The sequence below is a fragment of the Monodelphis domestica genome, chromosome 3, assembly GCF_027887165.1.
Source record: "Monodelphis domestica isolate mMonDom1 chromosome 3, mMonDom1.pri, whole genome shotgun sequence".
NCBI lineage: Eukaryota > Metazoa > Chordata > Mammalia > Didelphimorphia > Didelphidae > Monodelphis > Monodelphis domestica.
In genome coordinates, this window is record NC_077229.1 from 216,975,355 (window position 1) to 216,992,083 (window position 16,729).

Consider the following 16,729-nt stretch of genomic DNA (forward strand, 5'->3'; position numbering starts at 1 on the left):
CTTGAATATTAAGTAAAAAGTCCCGGCATAATGTCCGCTGAACCTTCTGCCCCCACGATTCTATATGCCCACATGCTTCTGTCTGTCAGCTTCTGCCTCATGATCAACTCCTGCTGCGGCATTGATTGAGTTTCAGGAAGGAGAAAGGCGACCCAGGGTTTAAAGGGCTCTCACTCCCACCTGTCATGTATCGTCCACATGGTCTAACTTGCAAATAGCACGTGTGTTGGGTTGGATGAATCTCCCGCTGTTGCTCATTTATTACGGTCTCCGGTGGGAAAAAAAAAAACGAGTATCCGAGCTGTCCTCCCGGTCACCTTGGAAATCTGCAAAAATGAAACTTGTTCCTTAGCCTCGCACACAATCCCCTGATCCCTACTTCTCATCCTAGGTCAGCGGAGCTGGAGGGGCGGGGCGGGAAAGGGGTAGGGCTTGGATCGGGAAGGGTCTCTTCTGGGCGGGGTGAACTGAAGCCAGAAAAGGCAAAGAAAAAAAAAATCTCCTTAGCACGCAACCAATAGAAGCTACGTATGCAAATCAAACCCCTGTCGCCTCGGTAACCGTGATGCACCCTGGCCAATGAGAGTCTTGAGGGCCCCGGCTGGGCTCTGTGATTGGGGATGTGGCGGGGGGTGAGGAGACCAATGGGCTGTGGAGACAGCCAGGGGCCGGCTACTGGGCGGAGGTATGCAGATGTGATTTGAAAAGCCGGCGGGAAATCCGAGTTTCGCGGGAGGACCTTGGCGCGTAAACCGTATCCCTTCATTCATTGTCAGCAGCAGCTTCCTGGAGCCATTTTTCAGCTGCCGGCCGCAGCACCGGGGCTGCCGCCGTCTCCTCGCAATCCGTTGCATCGGCTGCCTCCGCCGCCTCCATCCCCCCTCACGGTCCGATATCTGTGCTGCCGGGACCCTCCTCTCTCCGGAGCCCTGATTATTTTTGGCCCCCAGGGCCCGTGCATTGCGGAGAAATAAAAAGAAAAAAAGAGAGAGAAAGGGGGCTTGGAAGCGCCCCGGCGGGGAGGAGAGAAGGCGGAGGAGAGACCGGGAAACTCCGACTGAAAATAATAAAGAAATTGAAAAAAAAACCATTATAAATAATTAGAGCAATAAAAAAAAGAGCACGCGCAAGAGATGAGAAAGGGGATTCAACCCGCCCTGGAGCAGTTCCTGGTGACCGCCGGGGGTGGGGAGGGGGCGGCCGCCGCCGCCGCCGCCGCTGCAGCCTCCATGGACAAAAGGGCATTGCTGGCCAGCCCGGGCTTCCCCGCCGCCGCCCCCGGCACTTACATCCAGATCCTCACCACGAACACTACCACCACCTCCTGTTCCTCCTCCCTCCAAAGTGGGGGTGCCGCCGCCGGCCCCCAGCACACTAATGTTCCCGGCGTGGAGCAGACCGCCGGCAGCCTCCTCTACTCCACCCCGCACGGACCCTCCAGCCGAGCCGGGCTGCTGCAACAGCAACCAGCCTTAGGACGAGGCGGCGGTGGCGGCCCTCCGGTAATACCCCCACCCCCCACCCCAATCCATCCTCCACCCCCACCGACCTTCCCAGGCCGAGATGGGATAGGCATATGGGCATGTCCAGGACTTAGGGTGAAATACGGGGCTCCCTCTGCTCCCTCCCTAAAGTACTGGGGCTTGGTGGGCTGCATTGTTGGGTTTCAGCTGTTGCCCCAGAGGGTCAGGGATTTATTGTTAGAGGCTCTTTACCGCTGGCCCCATTTCTAGCTCCCACTTCCCGGGGAACATCGTGGATCGCCTTTGCACCAACGACGTGAAACACGGGAAAACTTTTCATGCCCCCTCCTCCCCAGATCCTTTCTCTCTTCACTTTTTCCACAACCCGTACCCCACCCCCCCAAAAAACCCGAAGCTTCCTCTTTCTTAGGGCGTCGGAAGGGGTCACGCCCCGGATGAAGAAGAAGTTGGGGGGAAGGGAGCTAATAAGTGAGGTGTGGGGGGGGGGCTGTTGCAAGAGGGAAAAACTAAGAGAGATTTGGGACATTGACAAGAGGCTTGTCCAGTTCTCAACACCCCTACCATCAGGCCTGTAGCTCCATTTGACCTGGGGCTCTCGGAGAAGGCCTGGAGGGGGTGGGGGTTCCTGGTGGAAGGTGGGGAGGAGGTGGGGGCTGAACACCCGGCAATCGCGGGCTTTGGCTGCCTCGCGCTTAAGACATTTTGGGATCTGTAACTCCCTGCAACAAAGAAACTGGAGGAGGAGGAGGAGAGTCGAGGATTGGGGGAGGCGGCGCGGGAAGGATAGCGCCGTGTGGGGGTGGGGTGTATGCGTTTGGGGGGTGGGGGGGAAGGTGCTGGTGCAGCCGGCTGGGGCACATCGTGGCAGCACCCGCGTGGCCCAGCCGCCCCGGCCTTCTTGGTTGAGCCCTGGGCCTGCCCTTGACCCTGCCCCCCCCTCCTCCTTGCCCCTTCCTTCCCCGCCCTGCCCCCCCTCCCCGCCTCCCTGCCTGCTGAGGGGGCGGGGGCAGCCTAGGTTCCCGTCCCGCCGGCCACGGTCTGTCCCTCTCTCCGGGACCCGCCGGTGACGTTTCGCACACGTGCGCCGAGGACGCGCCTGTGACTGGGGAGGAGGAGGAGGAGGCGGCGGCGGCGGCGGCGGGAGGGAGCGCTGGCGGGGGAGAGGGGGCACCCACTTCCTCCACTGCTACTGCTCCCCGGCCTGGGACAGTCAGGGATCCCCTCCTGTCTGCCCCCGAACGCCGCTCCCGGCGCCCCGCGCCCTAAGCACTTGCCTCGGCTCTCCCGGCCCCTCCAGCCCGGGCAGTGCTCTGTGCCCCGCAGCCCCCGCAGCAGTCCGCGCGGCCGGGGTTGGTTCGGAAATGCCCCTCCAGCAGCAGGTCAGTGGCGGGCGAGGCCGGGGCAGCGCGCCGCCTGGGCCCCCCTTCGAGGCTGGGCCGGAGCTCGGGGGAGGAGGTTGAGCTGGGCTCGGGGGGGTGGGGTAGGAGGGAAAGCGGGTTGGGTGCGGGAGGGAAATGAGTAAGCAAGAAAAATCTAACTAACTCAATGCCCTGGCCTCCTAGGGAGTATTTGCCCATAGGAAGGGGGTGGATGGGAGGGAGGTGTGGGCATTTGTTTTAAAGGACCGGTGGGTATCCAGCTGAGAAAAGGGGAGGGGGCTTCCCACTTGTGTTTAGCTCTTTAGTCTTCCGCAGGCTAGGAGTATGAGTGTGTCAAGTGCCCTGCTCTGTGTGACCCTCTTCCCCTCTGTTGCCCCATTCCCCCTTATAAAGGGTCTCTTGGAATGATGCTTTAGGGAGTAGTGATTTCATCTGGATACTTTTAGAAAGCCTTTCTTATACCCTCAATCCCTTCCTTTACACCTTCCCTCCCCCATCTGGTGAGACATTATGTATAGGCTACATTATATAGGATATTTCTCACAAATGGTCAAATCGAGGAATGCAAAACATCTCCATTTTACAGATGAGAAAGCTCTGTCTCAGGAACATAAAAGTGACTTTACCAAGGTCACACAGCTCCCCAGTATCAAAGCCATGGCAGGAAACCCAAATTTTTAGCTACTTCTTCTAGGGAAATAGATAGGATAATCAATAAATGAGCTGAATCCAATCCAGCGATAATTTACTAATCTCCTATATGTGCCAGGCATTGTGTTAGGCAGTGAAGGTAAAGAAAACTGGAAATCTCACCCCTGAACAATTGGAGGGGATTGGATTCCATTTTTTAAAATTTGTATTTAAAGATATTTCCCAGTTATGTGTAATAACAATTTTCAACATATTTTCTGAAATTATAAGAACAATACTATTTGTTAAGCACATGGCTGTTACAAGTAGGAGGTGGGGAGGTTTAAGGTTTGGTTAGCTGTGGTTGGTGGGAGGAGATAGGTAAGTCTGACTAAAGGAGTATAGAATTCAGTTCCTGGGAATAGGAACTATTTAGGAATAAACAAAGCATTGGGTACTTATTTGGATCTTGGAATATGTGCTACTTAGAAATAAAGCAGAAGATAACAAAGAAAATTGGAAATAGTCCCTGTTCTCAAGGAGCTTACATGAGAATGGGATGGGGGGATGGAGTACAAAGGTGCAGAAATAAGAATTGTGAAATATAGAGAGTAATAAGGGGGGGAAAGGGTGTGGCTTCAGGCTTTGACCCTCAACAATTGGGGGGGGGGATTGTCGATAGTACTATTTGTTTAAGCACATGGCTTTTAGAGGTAGGAGATTGGGTTAACATTTGGATAACCATGGTTTTAAGAAGAAAGAGATACATAGGGTCTTATGGGAGAATTAAGAGAGAGCTCAGTTCTTTGGATGATGTGCTTTTTAGGAATAAAAAAGCACTTTGCTTCTGCAGTCCTTCCTACAGTGAGTGTTGCCCAAAGATATATGCAGATATTTAATGGAGTTATTAACAGTCAAAAAAGAGACTAGTCATCTATCATGGGGGCAAGTATAGTCTATTCCTAGTTTGTCTTGATTTCCTCATATACACCTGAGTATCCTGTGCTTTTATGAATAGCATTGTATCATGGACTTGACCAAGACATGCTTGTGCATGTTTTAAGCATATTTGCCCATGTATAATTTTGCCACTATATTACAAACCTGACTTTTGAACAACTAACCATATGCATCTTTCTTTTAGGTCTAGGTTGAGATTTGTTTGATAGAAAAAGTAATAAAATGCTTTTCTCCTGGTTACTAGCTAAGATAAAACCCTAATCTCTGGAACTGTCTGGTTTAATTCATGAAAGATAACACGATATAGTGGAAGAAACTTTGGACTGGAAATCAGAACAACCAAGTCAGTCTTTAGCTGGCTTTGCAATTCTGTCAGCATCTCCTTGATGGCTCTCTCATTCCTCCCAAAATTAGAAAGAGGAGGATCACCAAGATAAAATGAATGGAGAGCTAGGTGATACATCAGTATACAAAAGAGTAATTTTCAAAAACCATTTTCTAGGTAGCTATAGTGGTAAATATATTTGTTTCTAGTATCAATTCTGGTTCTAAATAGTTCTGGTGACTTCAGACATTTAAATGATTTTCTTCTTTTAGTGGCAGATAGAAGTGGTTAGGGCACTAGATTTAGAGTCAACTTAGGTTCAAAACCAACCTCAGACACTAGTCATTGCCTCAAGAGTATTATACTCTTAAATCTTATGAAGCTATATATAAGCCTTTCATGAAAAACATTTTTTAAAAACAAATGGATCAAAACATAAAAGATTAATAATCCCACCTAATTAGTCTTTTTGTTTATTTTTAAACTACTATCTCAGTGATGAGAGAGGAATGTTGAGCTTTGTTTTAAGAAAAAATGGATCTTGACCTCTTCCAGCCCTTGCTTTGAATCATTTTTGCCAGAAACGTTAACAGATTTGAGTAGAGCAATTCACCCTTAATTTTCCAGTGATTACTAGTAGAGGATTCTGTGCTGTCTTGATTCTCTTCCACCTCCAACTTTGGTAATGTTTGGATCATGTTATTCTAGCTATAGCCAACATGAATTTTCTGGATTTAGATAGTGAATGGATTGATATAGAAGAGTTCTGAAGAAAAAAAAATCATAGCATCCATTTTTGAATAATCAAGAAAAGAAACCCCAACTCCATTATCTTTCCCCCCAAAATCAAAGCAACCTGTTTTTATTGCTAAGGAGAAAATGAGCTGGTTTTGCATTAATTCTAGAAATTTTGAGAATTCCAGATACTATAGACAAAGATCTGTCAAACCTGATGTAGTTTAATCTAGGCAAAGCAATCTCCTGATTATATTCTGCCAAGGGGAGAAAAAACCATTTCTTGAAGTTTCTGTGTTAAAGCAGGAGAACCATAGGTGCTATTTCAATGGGTTTCCCCCCCCCTGCTAGAATATAAAAGAAAAACACTGGGCTCCTGTGGTTCTGTACTCAATAATCTTGTTTCTGCTGAGATATGTAGGTGATGCCAAATTTAAGATTGGAGAGAAGTTTTAGTCACTCCACTCTCCAAAATGGAATATAATTCAGTGCCCAGGCTCTAACAGCACCACTGTGATCATTACAAATGGCACCCCTGTAATCATCTTCTAAAACAAAGCACATTTAAAAATGCTTTAGTGTGGGCAAAAGAGCTTGTGTGAAGGAAACAATTGTTTAGTTTAGTTTTACTCTAAATCATCACCCTGAGTGGTATTTGGTCATGAGTGGATGCTCACATTAATAATGTGCCATGTAAAGCCAACCAGAAGAAGAAATGGTCTTGAGGTGGAACTTTGTAAGTAATAAATAACACCTAGAAATAGAATGGCTTGACATTTTTACTTTATCCCCCTGTCCAGGGATTTCAATTGGAGGCCCATTTTCATAGCTATGTAAAAAATGTACGTTTTATACATTAACCCTTGACAAGCATCTTCATAGGAATTTAGTGGCATCATTATGTATAGCTTTCACCATAGAAATAACATATTCTGTATTTGGCTTCATGTGCCACATTCATATTCTCATTGTTTCCCATTTTCCTCCCCCAGTTATCTCCCAGCTTTGGCACCCATTACCCTAAGAATGAAAAGAATACAAGCATTTGTAAGTAACTGGGTGCCCCATGATTCCATGAGCACTAAAGCAAAAGAAAACAAGCAAGTACTACATTGGCCTATATCTGACTATATTGACCTATATTTATAGGCTGCCCTTCTTTTCCCCACAATTACTATTTATTTGGGTACTTTTTTACTTTCAAAGAAATACATTGTAGTGGTTTGACATATTTAGGAGGCAGGCTACATTCCTAACAGAATAATGGTAAATAAATCATTGGGTCTTTTTAGGCTTTTCTCCTTAGTCTACTTGTATCTGGCATTATTTCTTTTCAGGCACTAGTCATGAGGGTTAATGCTTCTAGCTATGGCTATTAGCATAAAAAGTGTGTTCCAATTCCAAGAAGCATGAACAGGGAAGATTGCATTATCATTTTTCATGAGTCCAAAAGGGGAAAATAAGTGGGAATACAGTCTATGTAGGAAACCACTAATAGTATCTGCTTCCTCACTACTTAGATCCTTAGTGAGGCACTAAGGAATGACTTGAATAATGTCTACTTGACAAACATGGAAGGGAAATTACGTATGTGCAGAGTGCAGAAAGAGAAAAAATGGGATCATTGGCTTTTTGGTTAGTTAAAGAAATGATGGAGATGGAGAATACAAACAAGTTTCACTTCTCTTTTAAGAAGGAAATAGTCTCAATCTTTTCTCCAGAGGAATTATTTGAATTTGGCTTCCTGGAGAAGCAAAAAAAGTCACTTAATCTCAATTTCCTTGGGACTTAGTGTCTTCAATCTGTAAAATGGAAGAGTTGGACTCCATACCCTCTGAGACTATAATCTTTGGACTGATGACCAAATATGGGTTACAGAGCTTATTCATTCTTTTCCTTGTCTGGATCAGTGATGGCCATGACTCTCTTGGGGGGAGGGGGGGGGGAGCAGGGCCTACAGTCTGACCCTAAGAGCTGGGTGGTCTCCCTTTTAGAAGCATGGGAGCTTAGCTCACTATATCCAGACCTCTCCTCATTAAACCAGACAAGGCTCTTATCTCCAGCACAATGATATCATCCTCCCACTTATGCTCCCAACATTTCCCCACTCTGGTCCCCCCTTAACCGTGCAAGCCCTCAGCCTCCTTCCAAGTCGGGCATCTACCCTTCAGGACAATTGTACCTATCCTCTACCAACTCTGCAAATGCCACTGGGAAAATCCTTCTTCCCTCCCTCTACCACCGCCAATGCTATTGGCTTTAGAATCAAATATTTCATCATTATCTCATTCTTTTTTTTATTTTGCAGTATACATAATATAATTTATTCATAAATAAATGTATATATTGGTAGCGTATGAGCAGAATATTTTAATGATATGGGTGTTTGGCCAAAAAAGTTTGGAAACCAAGAGATAGATAATTGAAAGCTGTTTATAAAATAAAAAGAATATGCCTAAGTGAAACAGAGCCAGGCCTCTGATGACCTTTGGTGCACCCCAAGAATTAACATAAGTATTTGACAGTAATAGTAACTAAGTATCCCATAGATCTCCAAGAAAACTAAACCAAAAGAAAAACAAGTACTATGTTGTCCTATATCTGACTCTACTGACCTATATTTATAACCTGCCCTTTTTTCTCCAATTGGTATTTATTCTGTATACTTTTTTCTTTGCAGAAAGATACATGTAGAGATATTTGGGAGGCAGGCAACTATAATAACCAGGTGCAATTCCTTAGAAAGCTCTACTTCAGGATTGTTTCTTCCCCAGGTTAGCTTGATGCAGCACATTATTTAGTGGGAGCCTCCACTCATGTCCAAGCACTACTCAGGGTGATGATTTAGAGAAAAACTAAACCTAGCAAATGATCGCCATCCCAGGATGAAGGGGGCCGAGTTTTGCCTCTTGGCATTTCCCTGGGCAATCACCTTCCAGTGCCCTAGGTAGCTCTCTAAGACTAAGTTTCAAGAATAGTTGCTGATTTGCATTGCTAGAAGGTTGCCATGAGTTTATTGCCATACCCACAAAATCACAACTATTAACAAGATATAGATAATGTATGTATTTACATAACAACAGATTTTAAAAGCAGGATATTAAAAGTAATCAATCTAGAAACATTGATTAAATTATTATGTGCCAGGCAAAAGGCTAAGCACTGGGAATATAAAAAGGCTAAAGACAGCTCCTGCCTTCAAGGAGCTCATAATCTAATTGATGACTTAGTGACAAGTGACTGGAAAAAGGTTAGTGTATTCTTTGGAAAAGAAAAACAAAACTTATGTACATTTTTGTATATATTATGTATGTACTTTTTATGTTAATACATGTCTTAGTTATTAAAATATAAGTTCCTTGAGGACCGAGATTTTCACTTTTCTTCTTGTGTCCTCAATGATTAGCTTAGGCTGTAGCCCATAAATGCTTAATAAATGCCCATTGATTGATTGATATAAAATAAAGTAGTCATGGCAACAAGGTAGCACTATGAGGATAGAGCAGGTGGACCTGGCATTAGGAACACTTCATTTAATTCAATTTTGGCCTTGGGTATATATTGTAACTTTGTGGTTTTGAACAAGTCATTTAACTGCTGACTACCTCAGTTTTCTCATTTGTAAAATGAGGGTCCCAGGGTTACTATCAGACTTAAATGAGATAAAATTTGTAAAGGGCTTTGCAAACTTTAAAGTATTGCTAAATTAAAACTAGTATTTGCTATGGCTACCACAGAGTTGTAGGAGAAATTTAGATCAAGCAAAACTGGCCTAGTAGTCTGAAAATATTGTAAAAATTAAGTAAAGAGACAGAGGACCTAAACTTGTGCCTGCTCACTTACTAACTTTCTCACCTAGGAAAGCCAGTTAACTTTTCTGACCCTCTTGTTTTCTCACCTGTAAAATAAGACAAATTAGATAATTTCTAACATCCATTCTACTGCTAGACTGATGGCCCAAAGAAGAGTAGAATTAACTGTCAGGATATGCAGTTGTATAGCAGTAACAAAATATAGATCTCAGTGGAACTCGGGAGAGTCATTGAAGAAATGACGTGGCTATGAACAGCAAGTTTACAGAAATCTTTGGTGCTAAATTGAAGAATTTCTAGGTAGAAAATTTGTTGTTTACTCATTTTGGCTCCTACTGTGCCAAGTACATAGTGAGTACTCAAATACCTATGTCTGTTGAGTAGTACAATATAAAGAGCAATCCTTATAAACATTTTTAAATACAGTTTTAGAGTTGAAAAGAACTTTAGTGACTCTTCAGTCAGTCCATTTTCTCATTTTAAAGTTGAGGGAAAAGGCCAGAGCTAGTAATAAAGCCAGACCTGGAACCCAGGGCTTCAGACTCCCCCATTCAGTGCTCAGTAGAGAGTTATCCAGAGTTCTTCAAATGAGATAATGGATGTCAATCATTTCACAAACCCTAAAACTCTACAAATAACAGTTATTAAGTCCCTTAAGTTTAGGAAAATGTGATATTTTAGAAGATTTTTCCAACAAAGAGGATTACATTTTTTAAAAATTGTCATAAGGGAATACATTTTAAAAAAACTCAGTTCAGTGGAACATCGTGTTCCCCCAAGGATACCAGCTCATTGAGGCATTATTGTAGTTGCTTATTACTTAGATGCTAGGTAAAAGGGAATAAAACATAGTAGGAGTGACTAACTTTGAGCAAGTTGTTCATAGCGAGTAATTTGCAGGTTTTGTGCTACTTTTTTGTGTGAATTTGATAGTATTAGTCCTAGAAAAATGAAGAGTATATTTTATTCAAAGTAGAATCAGGATGGTATTTTTTTGTTGTTTTTAAAATTTTGTTCATAAGAGTAACATTCTCCAATTTAAAACTGAAGGCTTTGCCTTGAATCATCCTCCTCTTGAATGACTGATGACAAGCACTTTCAACCCTTTTCTGGGGCTTCTCAATAAAAAGCTTTGGGTAGCAAGACACCCCTCACTGCTAGCACGGGGAAGATCTTTGGGGCTGTCGAAGTGTCAATTAAAAGTCAAGTTAAAAACTAAAGCTAATTAATTTCCTTAAAATAACTTTATACATTTGAGAAAGCTTAAAAATAGAATAAACCCTAAACATTGCATCGTTGGAAAGGGTCCAAATGTGGAGTCACACAACTTGTATTCAAATCCAGGCTCTTCTACTTACTACCTACATGATGAGTCCTCCATTTCCTCATATATAAAATGAGGATTTGAAGTAGATGATCCTATGTTCCTTCCAGTACCAGATCTATTCTCAAGTATGATTTTGGACCAGGGGGTCCTTAAAAGTACAATCAGGGGGCAGCTGGGTAGCTCAGTGGGTTGAGAGTCAGGCCTAGAGACTGGAGGTCCTGGGTTCAAATGTGGCCTCAGACACTTCCCAGCTGTGTGACCCTGGGCAAGTCACTTGACCCCCACTGCCTAGCCCTTACCACTCTTCTACCTTGGAACCAATACACAGTATTGATTACAAGACAGAAGATAAGGGTTTAAAAAAAAAAAGTACGATCAAATAAAATATTTTTTTGTTTGCTTTATTTATATGATAATTTTTAGACAGGGCCCCAAGGAAGCAGCTAGGTGGTACAGTGAATACAGTGCTAGGTCCGGAGTCAGGAAGACCTGTGTTCAAATGTGGCCTCAGACACTTATGTGGCTGGGCTAGTCACTTAATTTCTGACTACCTGATAAAATAATCCAATGAAGGAAAAAAATGGCAAACCACTCCAGTATCCTTACCAAGAAAACCCTATGGATAACTGCAGTCTGAACAAGAGGCAGGGACCAAGAACTTGCAGAGACGGTGCCTGCGATTTCATTGGAAAAGGAAACTGGTGAAATTGGAGGTGGATGGATAGTGACTCTTATTCTTCCTTCTTTTTTAGCAGCACCGCCTAAGCCAGATTTTCTTCTAGCAGCTCCTTCCCTAAGTTATTACTTTGCTGCCAGCTATGCTTGCAATTGAGGGTGCTGGGGATTTAGAAAGAAAGAAGGGAAAATTGCCATCCACCCACAGATAGGGAGAATGGCTCTGCGCAAGGTAACACTTTTATTGTAGGGTCTTATGGGCCTCAAATAGCAGTTTGATAATGGTGAGCACAGCATTCTCTTTAAGCCAGATTTCTACCTTTTTGAGTTTTCGAGTGTGATCAGCTATCCTCCTGCGTGTGGAGGAAACAGTCTTCATCCTGGCCTTCTCTCAGCCATTGTTTATGCCTAGTGACCTTTAGAACAGGGATTCTTCCCCAAGATCTGTGAACTTGTATTATACCTTTTTATATTTTGATGACTGTATTTTAATATAACTAATATCCTTTGCAATCTTAGGTATTTTATGCATTTTAAAAACATCCTGAGGAAGGATCCATAGATTTCACCAGACTCCCATAGGAATCCATGACCCAAAAAAAGGTCAAAACCTCCTATCCTAGAGAGATTCCTTTGGATAGGATTAGAAAGTACCTCAAAGACCATCTAATTTAACATCGTTATTTTACAGATGAGAAACTGAGGCCTAGGATAGACTTGCCCACAGGTACACCCCTGGTGAGTTTCAGAGATCATTTTAAAATTCATGTCTTCTGATGAAAAAGCTTATGTACTTTACTTTTGAAACATTTTCTCACTTATAAGAAAAACATCTTCTATGCACTGATTTTTGGTATAAAGAAATGGAGAAAATGATTTGCTGTAGAACCACTGTTGTAGAGTGTTCCTGGTCCCTTTTCTCTTCCCTATTTTTGCCTCCTTTGGTTTCTACAGAGAACCAGGAGTGTAGATTAGAGCAGCCCTGCCCAGAGCCATTCTACTAAAATGGGTGATGGCCGCTCTCCCTTCTTTCCTTGCCTATGTGTGGTAACACTGGACAAGGAAAACCTGGCTCAGACAATGATGTTAAACAATGTTGGGAATTCTTTCATACAAATTAATCCATAATTTCTCCACAAGGCAAAATGATGAAATGGTTGACTTCTTGCATTCTAGTAATAATGATATATTTTTGTGGGTTTTATGGTTTCTAAAGTAATTGGGTGTTTATTACATCATAGCTGCTGTATAAGGCTAGGTATTGAAAATCATATTCCCATCTTACAGATAAGGTAAGTGAGGTTTCAGGCACTGAAGTGACTTAACCAAGGTCACACTTTCTTGAACTGGGTCTTCTGAACTCCAATTGAGCCAATGATCTTTCCACAAACCAGAGCTGACTGTTTTAACAATATTTAATGTGCAACTTTTAACATCAATAGCCTGTGACTTTGATAATAATTCTGGTAGAAAATGACTCCTTTTGAGACCGGGCACATCATCCTCAATGGCACCAAGTAAATATTGAGCGCTTTCTTTGTAGGGATATGAAATAGAGCCCGTCTTACCCCAAAGTGTTTATAATCAAGACTTAAGTACTAATGAATCAACCATACAACTAAGCTATATGCATATCATATATATGTATATATAAAATTATATAGTCTATAATTTGTTAGAGAGAGACTACATTGTAGACTTCCCACCCACCCCCAATAGAGCCTAGTACAGTGTTTAAGAAAACCACTAAATTGTTCTGACAGGCAGTATTGGGCCTTCATTGACATATTTTTGAATAGGACATGATGAAAACAGTGTTTAGTAAAATTAACAGTGGCACTGTGCAGATCTTACTGGAAACCAAGAAGAGTGGGGCTATTATTGGAGCCATCCAGACTAGTAATGGTAAAATGATGTGGATTAGGGTGAGGACAGTGGGATTGGAGAAGGGTGAATCTTGAGAGGCCTTTCAGAGGAAGAACCGAAAGAAATTGAGTCAAGTGGGAGCCAAAAGAGTTTGGATCTGCGTTTTAAACATTGGAGGCTAGTCAAGTTTTGCTAAAAAGAATTGTGATGTTTAGATTTTTATTGCTACTAAGAAGGCTGAGGCTGGTGAGGATCTCTTGAGTTTGGGAATTTCAGGTTGCAGTGGGCTAAGCCAGGAGGGTGTCTGCACCAAGTCAGGCATCAGTATGGTCAGCCCCCAGAGCAGAGCCACTGAGCAGCCTGAAGAGGAGTACGACTGCCCAGGCTGGAAACAGCAGGTTAGAGCCCCCCTGCTGGTTAGTAGTAGGGTTGGGCTGAGTGGCCACTGTACATCCAGCTTGGGAGAGATGGGGAGACCTAGTCTAGATGGATGGATAGAATAAAAATGTGAGATGCCTGTCATTTGGGGGAGAAAATGATGAATTTGGTTTGGACACGTTAAGGTGGAGCAGTTAGTAGGCTATTGAGTGGAGATATCCATTGAGCTTTTGAAAATAAGGGAAAGGAGGGTGAAGAACTGAGTTTGAGTTCCCTTTTTAAAAAGTTGATATGGTAATTGTAAGTGCCATTTCTGTTAGGTTTGTTTGGAGGATTGTCATAAGGTTTTTTGTTTGAATTTTTTTCTATTTTTGTTTTAAACCCTTACCTTCCATCTTAGAATCAATACTAGAAGAATGGTAAGGGCTCATAGTGACTTGCCTAGGGAGTGTCTGAGGCCAGATTTGAACCTAGGACCTCCCATTTCTAGGCCTGGCTCTCAATCCACTTGAGCAGCCTAGCTGCCGCCATTTTTTAAAATTCTGAACTTAATAAATACACATTCAAAATGAATCTATTCATGTTATGAATTTTTGTTTTCATTTATGATGGATATGCTTGCCTCTAGTGTATTATAATAGCATCACTGGCTATCAGGTGCCAAGCTAAGGGTCAGGTGGAGAGAGTTGTCTGTGAAAAAAGGCAGTGGAGGAAAGACATTGTAGTGTAGGGATTAAGGTCAAGAAGACCTGGTTTTAAGTCTTGCTTCTGACACTTCCTTGTTGGATGACCTTGGCCAAGTTGTTTTACTCGCAGGTTCCCCAAAATAAGTAAGTGTGTAAATTGTAGTCCAAGGACTCATCCCTATTAGTAGAACAAATTTCCTTGTTGAGAGTTCTCTATTACTAATAAAATCAAGGATTTGATTTTGAAAGTTACTTGTCCCATTTCCTTATCTCTTAAACATGTTCTTAATGACAATGAAGACTTTCCATGGACTATATAACACAATAAAAACTACACATGACAGGAAATCTGGTGCTAAATCTACACTGGTCGAGGAAGTCCCTCACTAGAAGCCTTTACTCTGATGAAATCACAGGTTTGAGTTTTTTTTGTTTGCTTTTGTTTTTTAAAGGCTATGGAATTATGTTCTCAAGTATGGCACCTATTTCTTCTACTTTTTTCTTGTGTGTCTAATCTAACTGATTATAAAACCATAAAGTTGCATTTATATTCCAGTTCTGGTGTATTCAGGTTTAAAAATGAAAGCATCAGTGAGCTCATCTGAAAAAAGAAACTATATGAATTAATTCTATGCATCTTTTATAATTGATTTTGAATTTATAACTGGCTTGACTATTTGCAGCATTCCTTGAAGTGAATGATTTTGTTGCTATAATTAGGTAGCAGGATAAGTTTTAGAATTTCTGCCTGCTGCTGATCATATTAATGCTATGTATAGTTTACTACTTTTTACTACTTTTCACAGGATCCCTTGTTTTTCTTTTCCATGTTTGTATTCTAGTCATCTTGATGCTGGGAAATAGCTTACAGAGTTTCCAGTCTTTTAAGAGCCATGGCTAGTCAAGAAGCCAGAAATCCCAGACTGGCAAATCTCTTGAGCACAGGACTTCCAAGCTATGGTGGGCTGGGCTAATTGGGTATCCACCCTGATTTAGGCATTAATTTGGACCCCCAGAGAATGGGAGCCACCTACTTGGGTGGTGAACAAGCCCAAGATGGAAATGGAACAAGCCACAGTTCTCATGCTTTCCAGATCTGTGAGTAGCCCCTGAGCTTCCAATCTGGGCAAGATGAGGAGATCCAGCCCCCCCCCCCCCTTTTTTTTCTTTTTTGGAACGTTTTTGTGATTTCCCTTGGCTTTGGGAAAGCCATACACCCTAACTTATAGTACTTACTTACATGGAGGCACTTTAACTGCTCAGTATATGGTTAAGAATGCTTTTGCTTTTAGTCATCTCTGTAAGAACTCCAGGTCCTGCTAACAAGAATAATTGCTCCCATTTATACCAAATAATTATAAATCACTTTCTGCACAGAAGTTCAGTGAAGTAAATAAGATAATGCAGGTCCTAGTATCCTTGTTTTACATATGAGGAAACCAAGACTCAGAATAGTGAACTGAAGAGATAATATGATATATAGTAGGCAGGGCACTGGATTTGGAATTGAGGAGACCTAAGTATGAACCTCACTTCTGACAATTCCTGTGTGGATAACCCTGAGCCGATCACCATTTCTCAGCCTCGGTTTCTTTATCAGTAGAAATGAGGAGGTTGTGCTAGATGGTCTACCCACAGTCAAATGACTAACAATCCCTTTCGACGTGGCACAAGGCAAGAGGTGCCAGATTTGGAATCCAAGGAGGTGAATTTTAATATCAGCCCTATTCCTTAAGTGCCTATGTGATCTTGGGCAAGACTTAAATTTTCTGAGCCTCAGTTTCCTTCATTTTAAAATGAGATTAGACTAAGTGGCCTCAGCTGTTCCCTTTCCAGGACTAAATTTCAAGCCCTCTGTCCCCTGGAATATATTGGTCTAAAGAGTCAGTATAGCCAATTGAGATCCTTTTTGTGACTGAGCATAATCTAACCTGCCAAGAGAGCGATATTACTCAAAAAAGAATATTCCATTATTTTGTTTCATAGCTTGACCTAGTGGTAAAGGGCTGAATTTGGAGCCAAAGTCCTGAGACTTTAGGCACTTTTACATGGTCTTGTTGTCTCACAGTAATACAAGAAGGATAGACTTAATGATCTCCTTTAGTTCTGTATCTATAATCCTCAAAAGGCCCAGGAAAAGTGGGTGCATATTATTGAGCAATGAGATAAATGCAAAAGAAGTTCTGTGTTCAGTTAGAGAGGTCCGTAGGAATGGAAGCAAGAGAGATTCCCATTCTGCTTATTTTTCCTTATAATCCTATGTCGGGTTCACCTGTTCCCAACTGCAACCCAGGATTCCTGGCTTTCTTTTATTTCCCTCAGTGTCCACTTTGGTAACAGGAGCAAACAGGGAAATATATTGAAGATAGGGAAATTTCCATCACGTTGGACTCCTGAGTGTCTTGGTTTATAGAAAAAATGCTTTATATGGCATATGCTTTTCCCCTGTATTTACAAGACCAGAACTCCTAG

General features: G+C 42.5%; 1 protein-coding gene across 5 annotated transcripts in view; it reads left to right on the forward strand.

Moving 5' to 3' along the window:
- The first annotated feature begins 757 nt into the window (after positions 1–757).
- The window catches only part of E2F3 (E2F transcription factor 3), an 85,275-nt gene continuing 69,303 nt past the window's right edge, over positions 758–16,729 (forward strand). Inside the window, exon 1 of one of the 5 annotated variants that reach the window (XM_056823492.1) lies at positions 758–1,502. In XM_056823492.1, coding sequence (XP_056679470.1) covers positions 1,134–1,502 — 369 coding nt within the window. In that variant the 5' untranslated portion in view covers positions 758–1,133. Of the gene's footprint in view, positions 1,503–2,558; positions 2,864–16,729 lie in introns of those variants that run through there. The other 4 variants (XM_056823493.1, XM_001366874.4, XM_056823495.1 and 1 more) reach the window with 4 other exon arrangements.